Source organism: Colossoma macropomum, unplaced genomic scaffold (assembly GCF_904425465.1).
Source record: "Colossoma macropomum unplaced genomic scaffold, Colossoma_macropomum, whole genome shotgun sequence".
Classification (NCBI taxonomy): domain Eukaryota; kingdom Metazoa; phylum Chordata; class Actinopteri; order Characiformes; family Serrasalmidae; genus Colossoma; species Colossoma macropomum.
In genome coordinates, this window is record NW_023494810.1 from 15356048 (window position 1) to 15368671 (window position 12624).

General features: G+C 40.7%; 1 protein-coding gene across 2 annotated transcripts; it reads right to left on the reverse strand.

Annotated features, from left to right (window-relative positions):
- Positions 1 to 2271: 2271 nt before the first annotated feature.
- Positions 2272 to 12234, reverse strand: sp1 (sp1 transcription factor). Of its 2 annotated transcripts, none has more exons than XM_036559887.1 (6): positions 12150 to 12234; positions 11487 to 11569; positions 7535 to 8867; positions 6243 to 6384; positions 4755 to 4945; positions 2272 to 3422 (listed from the first exon to the last, which is right to left on the reverse strand). In XM_036559887.1, the coding sequence occupies exons 1-6, from the start codon at positions 12154 to 12156 to the stop codon at positions 3130 to 3132; spliced, it is 2049 nt and encodes a 682-aa protein (XP_036415780.1). In that variant the 5' UTR covers positions 12157 to 12234; the 3' UTR covers positions 2272 to 3129. The 2 variants fall into 2 exon arrangements, with proteins under 2 accessions (XP_036415780.1, XP_036415779.1); XM_036559886.1 differs by having other exon boundaries at positions 4755 to 4948.
- Positions 12235 to 12624: the final 390 nt, after the last annotated feature.

Sequence of the window (12624 nt, forward strand, 5' to 3'; positions counted from 1 at the left end):
CAAAAAAGTTGGGACGCTGTGAAAAATAAAATCAAATAAAAACAAGTAAATAAAAAAACAAAATGCAATGATGTGCAAATAATTTAAACTCTATATATCACTGACAATGCTTCAAAGACAACATATCAAATGTTGAAACTGAGAAATTTTATTGTTTTTTGAAAAATATATGCCTATTTTGAATTTGATGATAGCAATATGTTTCAAAAAAGTTGGGACAGGGGCAACAAAAGGCTGGTAAAGTTGTGTAATGCTCAAAACAACACCTGGTGGTTAAATGGCAACAGGTCAATAACATAATTGAGTATAAAATGAGCATCCCAGAGAGGCTGAGTCTTTCAGAAGTAATGAGGAGGAGTTCACCACTCTGTAAAAGACTGCACAACCAAACAGTGCAACAATTCAAGAATAACGTTTCTCAACGTAAAATAGCAAAGAACTTTTGCTTTTCTTCATCAACAGTACATAACACTATTAAAAGATTCAGAGAATCTGGAGAAATCTCTGTATTCAAGGGACAAGGCCAAAAAGCAGTATTTGCTGGCCCTCAGCAGTATCTTTGGGCCCTCAGGTGGCACTGGATTAAAAACAGACATTGTACAGATTCTGTAGTGGAAATCACTGCATGGACTCAGGAACACTTCTGAAAACCACTTTCTATGAACAGTTCGTCGCTGCATCCACAAATGCTAATTAAAACTCAAACGCAAAGAAGAAACCCTATATAAACAGGACCCAGTAATGCTGCCACCTTCTCTGGGCCAGAGCTCATTTAAAATGGACTAAGGGGAAATGGAGAAGTGTCCTGTGGTCCTACAAATCAACATTCGAAATTCTTTTTGGAAATCACGTACACTGTGTCTTCCGGGCTAAAGACCACTCAGCTTGTTATCAGTGCACATTTCAGAAGCCAATATTCATGATGGTATAGGGGTGCATTAGTGCACATGGATGACTGGCACATCTGTGAAGGCACCATTAACGCTGAACAATATATACACATTTTGGCAACATACGCTGCTATCCAGGCGATGTCTTTTTCAGGAAAGGCCCTGCTTGTTTCACCAAGACAATGTCAAACCACATTCTTCACGTATTACAACGGCATGGCTCAATATTTGGCACATAATAAAATGAAAAATATGACAAAGGAGACCCTGAAATGTTGAGCAGCTAAAATCCTAAATCAAACAAGAATGGGAAAACATATCACTTTCAAAACTAGAGCAGGTTAGTCTCCTCAGTTCCCAAATGCTTACAGAATGCTGTTAAAAGAAGAGGTGATGAAACACAGCGGTAAACGTGCCCCCGTCCAGATTTTTTTGGAACGCGTTATTGGCGTCAAATTTAAAACGGTCATATATTTTTCAAAAAAAAAAAAAACATTTGATTTGTTGTCTTTGTACTATTTTCAATAAAATATAGGGTTTAAATGATTTGCACATCACTGAATTTTGTTTTTATTTACATTTTGCACAGCATCCCAACTTTTTTGCAAATGGGGTTGTAATTAAGTCTTGTGTTCTGTATTTTTCCATCAAAATGTATTAAAATTAGTCCTGCTTCTATGATTCATTCAGATTCTTGATGGTGTCCTCATACATCAGAGCAAAAGAACATTAATCAATAATATGTTTCACTTGATCAAAATTTCGGTCTTTTCTTTAAGAAAAACAAACCACAATCAGACCTTTATCAACAGACTGCATCTGCGTTCACTCAGTCAGAGCTGATTGGCTGTTACTGCTTCTTATTCAGACCTTTAAATTAAAATTATCATATTCAAACTAATTATGTAAAATCAACAAATTTGTGAACTAAGATTAAAGAAAATCAGAGCTAATATGTTGTAGTGCACACAGGCTTAAAAACAGGAAAAAAAAAGTCTACACTGGATTTTTTTCCCCTCAGATTTTGGCTTTTATGTTTTAGCCACAGAAAACAAACCGTCTCATACATACCATTAAAAAAACACATTAAAAATACCATAAAAATGACCCCAAGATAACCTGTTTCACCTGTAAATGTACAGATTATGGCACGATGGTTAAGATTATAAAACTGATTAAAAGCTCAGACTCTGAATCCTCAGATCACCAAACAGATCAGAGATCTGAATAAAGTACAAATTAACTTCACATTCGATACTGTGTGATTTACGATGTAAAAAGAAACAAAACAAAATACAGATTTACAGAATCCCAAGAAACTTTACACGTTCATTAAAACAGAAATTACTGAAGTGCAATGAAAGAAGTCGAGTTTTTGAAAGTTTTTTAAATTCAAGTGCAGTTTATATTCCATTCAGTATAAATGCTGTTTATCAGAGAATTTCCCTTTATTAGCACCTACTTATTAAATCTAACAATGCCAGAAAAAGACTCTCAGACAGAGACTGATTTACCCTGAACCCTGAACATCTCCAGCTTTTAACTGAAACACACAAACATCTGGCGTCTAATGATGAGTGCAGAACTTTGGTGTAAAAGTTATTTAGCCATAAAATCCTAATTAATGGAAGAGCGTGATGGTGTAACTGCGCAGTTCAGGATGCACACAGGTCTAAAACAACTTCCTCTTGCACAAGTTAATGAACTTTTTTTAATATAAAATATTTTAAGATAACAGACAAAAACAAAGGCAATCTCAATTCGCATAGTTTTCATGTTTAGAAAAATATAATTTATGTACAAAAACAAAGCAAGGCTGTCATTTAAATTATTCGCTATGACAGACGTATCAAAGCATGATGGCTTGAATGTACTGAATTTACACCAAAATTTATTTGACAAGATCACATCTTGTATACATGGCGCTCCAGCATCTACAGCAGAGCAGGGGACTGGAGCCAAGCTGGACCCAACCTTATCGACACCACCTCCACACCATGTCCACAGCACGACCGAGCAGAGCAGCTCCAATTTAGACTTACAGAAAATGGATATTTCAAAAGGAGGAAAAAAAAAGAAAAAAAAAGAAGAAAAAAGAAAACAGTAAAGTAAAAGCACTAAGAGTGCATGTAACAACGGCAGATGCGAGCTGCGCCTCATTCTGACACTTAGAAGAAAAGTTCAGGCTGAATTTCCAGCCTATTCGTTTTACATTCCTGCTTAAGCGTCTGGTGCCTCTTTAAAAGCCATTGGTGTTTAAGTTAATGGGCTGCAGATCTCCTACTTGCATTACATTAATGCCACTGCTGGCCAAGCGCGCGATGCCTTCTGGCGACAGAGTCTCCATGGTGATGAGGGCTTGCTGATCCGCTCTCACTGTACTGACAGGATTGTGTTCGGCGACGTCACCAGAGGGTGCCGCGGCTCCACCTGCAGTACCTTTCTTACCCGTGTGTGTCTTGACGTGTTTGGAGAGATGGTCACTTCGCATGAAGCGTTTAGGACACTCAGGGCACGAGAACTTCTTTTCTCCTGAAAAACACAGAACACAGAGCGTGACATGGGCAGAGCCTGGAGAAATGGACATGAGAACACTAAAATATCAATAAATTATTTTCCAAAATATGTTTAATGACAAGACAACAAGCAAATAACCGGAATGAACATCCTTTACTTTGTAATACAGAAAACTAAACACTTATAATAAAATAAACAGACAAACCAAATTTGTTTTCAGAAGCTTGCCTGAAGTGTTTGGAAGTGTTTAGAGGGTGTGTGCTTTGATGCAGAACCTTTTTGAAAAAAGGTGCTTAAAGTTGACAGAAAACAAATGCAATCATAACTGCTGCCACGCGCAACTTGAAATAAGTTAAATAAATAAATAAATAAATAAATAAATAAATAAATGCCACTAGAACCGGTAAGGGAGTTTGCAACCACAGATGTGGGAGGAGCTGAAGTCTCTTTTCCTCTGTGAATTTTACACACTTGCAGTCGTGCAGCCTCACAGATTTGAACACTTAAATTCAGGAGAAATCTGAAATCCACAGAGATTTAGATCGGGTATTTTAATGGAGTTTCATACTTCACTGTCAGAGCATGTGAGTGATGTCAGTCTCTCTGAGAAAGCTCTCCCACCCCAACATAGACTAACTCAGAGATCTAGGAGTTCTGCTGTAAATTGTTCTTTTTTCTGTCTCAGACAACGTAAAACCAATCTGTGAGTTTTGAGCTTAAAAGGTCCAACAGAAACATCAGATTTAGGGGCTTTTCACACTTGGGCCGTTTCAGTGTCAGAAGTGGACCAGCTGTGTCACTGTTTTCTGTGCACGACAACATGACAAACTTGGACCCTGTGCACGTTCCCAAAAATGAACCAAACTCAGTTTGGTTTGCTTATAGTTTGTCGAATGAAAAATTCACAGCTGCTCTTTCACATACACTACTTCATTGCAGATGTGGATTTTTGATGAGTGGAGCTCAGTGATGAGCACAGTGACAAGAGGAACCCACTGTGGCAGACACGCAGGGCCATTTTTCCAATTTTGTGCGATGCGCTTCGGCCAATCAACTCAGCACAGCCAACAGGAGAGCAGCAAGCATGTCTGATGGTTCCTCTTACCACCCGAAAAGGTCAGTTTTATCAGGGAACAATGCCCACTTTGCAAACACTGCGAGGGGTAAGAAAGGGGTCCGAGTTCTAACGGAGTTCCCTTCTGGGTTCACTTTTAACTGAACTCAGTTCAATTAAAAAGACCCATATGTGAAAAACACCCTCACTGTCTCTGCTGTGAAGCACTGATGTGGGAATAACATGGACATCACAAAATGAACTGATAGGTTTGTTCTGGACAGTACACTGACCTGTGTGCGTTCTCTTGTGTCTCTGTAGTTCATCAGAGCGAGTGAAGCGCTTCCCGCAGAAGGACCAGTTGCAGACGAAGGGCCTCTCGCCCGTGTGCCAGCGTAAGTGTGCTCGTAGATGAGAGGTCTTCCCGTAGACTTTTCCACAGCCGGAGATGTGACAGATGTGCTGCTTCTTTTTGTTGGGGTCACTGCTGTAATCAGAAATACTGAAGATTAGGGATGCATCAACACCAACCCTGGTATCGGGCTGTTAACACAACCACTTCCCTAGTACAGGTGGAGACACGCAGGCTGACAACACGGAGGAGAAAAAGTTGACATTTGCTACGAAAGTCTGTATATGTGACTTTACTCTGTTTGACTGGATAGACAGATTTCTTTGTAATACAGGCTGTAGAGACTGTACTCTCCTACCGTGAACATCAACACATGCTTTTAGCTTCAGTGCTCAGTGTCTTAGCATGTTTGCTCAGTACTCGTGTTATTCTAAATGAATCAGCTTTACTGATAATAGTCTGTACACAAAGCTGTCAACTATAGACTTGTTCTATTCAAACGTACAGTGTGAGTCACTGAAGAACAAGATTTCTAAAAACCACAGTGTCTGTCTGGTTTTGAGCTACAGCTCAACCAGCCAATCAAAAGACTCCAAAAAGCCAAAAACTGAAAGCGTGAGCTCCTTGAATGTGTTAGCCTCAAATGTGGTTCCTGCTGTTACTGTGCTACTGCTGAAAGAGACAGATGAGGATCAAAACTATGAAAACTACTTTACTTAGAGCTGTACAGAAGCGCTGTTCTGAAGGGTAAAAAACCCGCTCCTCTCCACTGCAGCGCTACTTGATCCAAGATCACTAACGTAACATAGCTAGCTAACACACTTCATTTAAAACCAGATTTTAATCATCTGACTGTTAACGTTGATTACACTTATTCACACTAAAAGCTCCTTCATTCTGAATGGATACACAGTGTGGTATCGAACACTGTTTGAAATATGTACTCTGTCTGAAAAAAAGATATCAACGCATCCCTACTGAAGATTAAATTAGACACTCTAAAGAGAACACCAGACAGTTTGAGCTCAGTTCAGGTCAATAAACTTTAACCTAATTTAAGACAACTCAACTAACAGTTACTTCAACTAAACACCAACTGAACTTTTCCTTCCTTCTCTTTGTAAAGTATCCTTAGGTTTGTGAAAGGCACTATACAAATTGAACTCTATATTATCATCATTATTCAATCAAAAATGCAGATTTTGATAGAAAACTGTTGATCAGCACAGAGTTGCTTTAAAGAAAATCACAACAAAAGTTCTTTTTCAATTCAATTTTCAAATCTTTACACAATAATTGAAAATGTGAGGATAAATTGTGATGGAGAATTGTCAAGGAAAACGATCAAAACTTCCCACAGAGTTGCAGAAATAAGCAACATTTGTTAAGGCCAGTAAGGTGGTGAGGAGAAGGAATGCTTTAGTCATACCGTCCCTCTCCGTCTTTGCAGTACGGGCAGGTGCAGGCTTCCCTTCGTGTGCGCCGGCTCGGCTGAGTCGGGCTCGTTTCCAGACTCTGATCCAGAACCGTGCAGTCCTCCAGACTCTCTGCCCCGGCGCCGCCCTGCTCACCTGAACACACACACAATATTAGTCAACTCACTCAACATGTACACACTAAACAGTTCACAGAATTCAACACAACAATTATACAACCTTCATCATCATCATATACTAGACAACAGACTCAGAACCACCACGATCTGAATATATTTTCACTCCAACAGTAGCAGTTACCAGTATCAGTACTATTTATTTATGTTTATCTCTGTCTTCGAGATTCAGATTAATATGCTTTTTTTTGTTTCTGTCGAGTAATATGTACTTTTATCAGGTGAGTGATGGAAATGAGGCTCATTTATCTGATATTTGGGGTGGGAATTGCTACAGGACCTACAATATATCACATCACGATACATCAACCACAACAGAATTCTACTGCAACATTAAAACACTTATTGAAATGCTTCTATTCTATAGTGATATTTTTAAACTTTGAATAGAGATAGACATTTTCATTTAAATGAACTGTAAGGTAGAAGTCTGCACTCCTGCAGATTCCCACTGGACCAACCACAATATCTTGCGGCGCAGGACTAATTTTCACTGCTGTGTGCGGGAGTGGATGGGTAACCAGCCCCCTGCAGGCAGGAGCAGGACGAAGCACACACACAGAGAAATCCCGCAAATTAACTAACAGCCTAAATAAAGTAGAACAATCACCAAAGCGTATATAAACAATATAAAATGATAACAGTAAAACAGTTAAAAAGAATGAATGATTAATACTCTGCCGGAGCAGGACTGAAAAAGACTGTCTTGCACAGACCTCTGCTGTGAAGCAGACAGACATTTTAAAAACTTCCCTTATATTTATATTTACCAAATGCTTTTATTGATGACTGTGGGATGAGAGGGAAACATAACTTTTGGAGTCTCACCATACTGAACTCTTATTTTACACTATAGCACTAAATCAAACAACAGAGCTAATAAACATAAAATGTTCACAATCAAATAATAAAATACCTATATTCAGCTACCATGCATCAACACTATTTTTAAACCCAGAATTTTGGGATCATACACTGCAGTGTTTTATTCTTTCCATCCCCAATTAAGTTTTTTTTTTTTTTTTGCATTCCATTTTTTTAATGTTCTGTTTAAGAAACTGAGAATAAAAAAAGAATAGCCCCTCCCTGCGATAGACACTGAAACCGACCTGCAGTGTTGGCCATGGCGATGGGAACTCCCTGTAGTTGATGCATCTGTAGTCCAGCGTTGCCCAGGTTGATGGTCTGAAGGCCTGGCAGCTGCACCGTGGTGGCTGTACCGGTCTGAGCCAGCTGTGGAAGTGAAGGAACCGGAGCCAGAGTGATCTGAGCACCTGCAGGGCTTTGCAGCTGAACCGGCTGCCAGCTGACCTGACCGTTAGGGCTGACGGTGCGCAGCAGAATGGTGCTGTTATTTGGGATGGTCTGGATCTGCAAATTCTGCAAACCCTCTTGAGAAAGTGTGTGTGCTGCAAACACCTGACCACCGCCTGACTGAATGGCTTGAAGAGCAGGAGCTCCCTGAAAGATCTGCTGAGGCTGGATGAGGACCTGAGGCTGCTGCTGGGGCTGCTTACCGTCTCTGTTTTCAGACTGTACTGAAATTCCTGCAGCTGTGGTCTGAAAGGTGGCTCCCGTCACGGTGTTGCTCTGGGACGATACTCCGCCGCTACACGAGGTCATGACTTGCGTAGTGGATGTGGTGGAGCTGCTGTGATATTCAGCGGTGGCTGGAGAGGCCACTGCCTGCTGGGCTTGGACCAGCTGCTGACTGACACCTGATGTACCACTTGTAACATCGTCACTTTTGACTCCAGCAGCTGCACCTGCGCTCACAGGAAGAAGGGTGATGCTACCATTTAACGACACAGGCATATTGGCAAGAAACTGTGTCTGACTGGGCAGCATGGTGTTGCCCAGAGCCAGGTTTTGAAGAGGAATTGCCTGCTGAAGAAGACCAGGAACAGTTAGGATGTTGGCAGCTCCTGTACTTTGGCTGGAGGGAGCTGCAATGAGTTGCTGGCCACCGTTGGGTGAGGAGACAAGCTGAATCTGCCCTTGTCCTGCAGCGGAGGCATCCTGGGACGTCTGAGCAAACTGGAGCTGCTGTCCGTCCACAGTCTGAAACTGAGGAATGACTTGATACTGGATGTTAGGCATCATTCCAGAGATTGTGGTCAGCACCTGTTGACCTTGTATGCTCGGCGCAGACGCTACTATGAACTGCTGCTGTGGTGGCGCACCCGCTCCGGTGCTCACCGTGTGCCGGCTTTTGTCCTCTGCCACTGAGCCTGACTTCTGAGAGATGATATTCCCGGAGCCGGCAGCTGTCTGTGCACTCAAAGGAATGATCTGCCAGCCGTTAGTGGTGTGCGATGCCTGGCTCTGGTGTAACTCCGTCCGATGGTCTTGAAGCAGGTTCTGTTGATCTGCTGCGTCGTTCTCATCCATTCGACTGCAAGTCGCCGCCAATAAGGCTAAAGGTGACGGTGGCTGGGCTTCCTACAAAGAAGAATAACATGAAGAATGTGTTCTAATCCCTACAATTTACAAAAATATTAACAACGTCTGCTTTCCTTTTGAATTACAACCACTTTATCTGCACAAGGATATTTAAGCAATATTTGGATTTCTCAGAATACGCAGCTGGAACCTTTATTCTTTATATAGTATTTTATCAAATATTATGCTGGAAAAAGTTTATTTTCCTGCATGTTAAAAAGCAGTAAAATGTTTATTCTATATTAGGCTGAGTAGCTGATGATGTTTAAACCACTCAGAAACTGATCTGTTGTTGAATAATTTCCTTCTGCTCCAAACAGACACACAAGACAAAGTCTGTCAGCTCGAACCAGATCGTTATGAACAGTTTCAGCACCTACATTCTGACTATCACTGAGATTCGGGTGGAACTGGCTGACATGCAAAACAGCCAAAAACAAACAGCTGTTTCTGCATGGCGCTGGGACAGATTCTCGTTTTTCTGAGACCCTCTGCTCTTCCACTGCTCAATATCACAGCTCTCATCAGTCAGTATTTTATGTTTTTACTCCCACTAGACTGATGATAACCACATCATGGGAGTACGCGGCTTCAGAAAAGATGTCAACGTAGCCCTTATCCTAACAGTTTTTAAAGATTTTAATTATTGAGCTTACTTTTTAAATATCCATTACAGTCCCTCAGTGATTACAGTGAAATTTGAGATACTATGCAGTAAAGTTGTTATTACTTGTGCGAAAAGCACAGCATTATTCAACAGAATATTACAGACAACATTTACCTGACTTCCCTCACTAGCTCTCTCGTTAGTGAAAGACTCAGATAAACAGAAAGACTCACAAATAGCTCTATCTGTGTTTAAGTTCTATTAAAAACATGTTTAAGCAGTTTTGTTTCTTTTGGTCTCAGTAAAGTTGAATTCCAGCTGAAGCCTATTTTCTCGTTATCAGGGTACAATCGTGAATTGGTCATATTCTGATTGGCAGTAAAAAATGTGCTGTCGGTTTCTATGGAAACAAACTGTTTCCATAGAAACAGTTCTTGGCAAGTGATTTCCAAATCAGCATCGCCAAGAAAATCTCCCTTAAAGCTTGAGAGGAACCTTAATAGGAACCAAGACTCAAAGGGGAACCTGTCCTCCACTGATCCACACCTGATAGCAACACAATAACAAGAGCGGTACGAATAAAGAATGAAAAATTAACAACAAATATATGACAGTGAAAGAAAAGAATCAAGCCTGTCGCTGTACATATTCACCTTAGAGCTCCAAGTTAACGTTAGCAGTGCAACATTACCTCCTGTTCAGTAAACCAGCTAAACCCATGAGGACAGCACATCTCTAAACTTACTCCTGCATCATCACTGCCTGAAAAATACTGTTCTTTAATATTTTAGGATGGTTTTATTACAAGATTGGATCATATAAATTATTTTTATTAACTCCAGCATTAATATCTGCCCGAAACTGAAACCCAGACACCGCTGTGCTCTAGAAAATTAATATAGTAAATAACATATGTTCAAATATGCAGTTAAACCCCTTAATAGCTGAAGAAAATGAAGCATTCTGCTCCGTCTCAGTGAGAAATGTCCCATTAATGATCCTGCAGGGGATTAAAATGTCTTACTGATTCACTCCAAATAAAACACTGTTTACTGTGTGACTGTCTGCGCAGAAAAATGGACAATTCTAAATAATAATGCAACAGTTGAACCTGCAAGATATTCAAGAACAAGCAGGAAATGCAGCACCCTGCCCCCAACTCACTCTCTCTCACTCACACACACACACACACACACACACACACACACACTCCTGTGGCAGTTCACCACATTTCACCTCCCCCAAACAAACCATCTCACTCACGCCCTTTACACTGCCACTTTAAAAGGAAACTCCACCCATTTTTCAAAATTCCCACATAATTGAGCGTTTGAGATGCAAACAGAGTGATTCAGAGTGGTTTGGTGTGCAATGGTTCAGATTTCTTTACAGTGGTGGTGATAGGAACCAGGGGTCGCCATGACTACAACACAAATATAGACATTTTATTTACTATCCAAAACCACCAGTGAACTTACATGAGTCTTCTGAGTTTTTGATGATGGAAAAATTGTGACAAATCTGAAGTAACAAGTTTTCTTTGGGGACTATTTTGCCTCACAATGCCTAATATTACGCATCCCTCCACCATGAATGGATTTTAAGTTAGCAAAACTATCGTAAAACAATGTTTTAGATATCAGGCAGTGTACTTATAACCATTTCATGTAATAACTTTGTGTGAAGGAGCTTTTAGAAGTAGACGTCTGGTTCCCATCACCACCACTGTGAACAATTCTGGCCTGGTACGTTTCTCTAGTACGATGCGTTTCACACCAAACCACTCTAAATGACTCTGTTTACACCTTAGCCACTTAACTATGAAGAGAATTTGAAAAATCGGTGCAATTTCCCTTTAATATTTTTCATTTCACTGACAAAATAGTAATTTATACCACTCCTGTATGACAACTCGTCAGTAGACCGGATGGGTATTTCACTGAAAAGCTTGTTTTAAGAAGGAAATCCACATTTCCAGTCTGTGTGCAGAGAAAAACACTTCCATTACTTACTCGCTCTGCGTTGGAGTTTCGCTTTTTACGGAAGTCTCCGTCGTTTTCCACCAACGCGGCCATTTCATTCTGCTGCTGTCGATCTGCGTACAAGAAACGAAAATTATACTTTCAAAGTAATGTAGTGAGCCATTTCTAACGAACGACCGAGAGACATACTTAATCATTAATCGTGGTGTGCCTGAGAAACGGAATAAAGTACATATTCGCCGGCTTCTTATTGGAATTTTCCGTTCCACCTTAAATGGTGCAGCAGTTAGATTCTGGCGCCTCAGACGCCAGAATGTAACTGCTGCACCATTTAAGGTGGAACGGAAAATTCGACATCTTCGTCATGACTAGCAAGTTCTTCAGCCGTGGACTAACATTGCTAACTCTAACCATGCGGAATATTCAAAAAGCGACCCTTTACTGTTTTAAGGGTGCGGTGTTTACTCCTATCTAGCTACTTCACAGGACAGTTCAAATAGTTTTAAGCGCCTCAAAAATCTTCAGACTGTTAGTTACGAGAGTTAGCTTTAAGCTACCAAACTAACTTTACTAGTTCAAGCGACCAACAACCGGTATACTGAACGTTATAAACATGTTTACTTCACATCTGCCGCGATTTAACTGAGCTAGCTAGTTCTGAAATGAGTTGATAACGAAATTAAGCACTCTTACCGCTCATTTTTTCAGACGGAGGAGTTTCTGAAGGAGTTTCTTCTGGACAGACATCAACTTACAAACAACTCCACCGAACTTGCTGACTAGAACTGATAGACAGACGTAGCAAAGAACCTCAGCCAATCAGAACCCTGGCTGCCCTGCTCTTGGCCAATCAGAATCCCGGACCCGTCCCCTTGAACTTTAGGGACAGAGGGCGAGCGCACCTGATTTTTTTTCTATTAATTATTATTATTTCGAAATTTTCAAAGCGGAGAGGAATTGGCATCATTCAGATACGCCACGAGTTTTCAGGCGAACCGTGTCATGACGCGAGAGTTAAGGTGCAGGAGAAGGAATAATGGGATTTGTGAGGTAGGTGTAGCCAAAAAAGGCGGGAAGAAGTGGAGCTTAGAGTCTATTGGGGATGAAAACTCCGCCCTCTTTAAAATGCAGACCTGTTGAACCAATAGAAATACAAACAATGCCCGTG

What these genes read in the sequence shown, in the direction of transcription:
- sp1 (XM_036559886.1), bottom strand. An exon ending in CGCCATGGCCAACACTGCAG is followed by an intron (nt 6,385 to 7,534) that starts GTCGGTTTCAGT and finishes GTGTGTGTTCAG; the next exon opens with GTGAGCAGGGCGGCGCCGGG. An exon ending in ACACAAGAGAACGCACACAG is followed by an intron (nt 3,423 to 4,754) that starts GTCAGTGTACTG and finishes TGTGTTTTTCAG; the next exon opens with GAGAAAAGAAGTTCTCGTGC.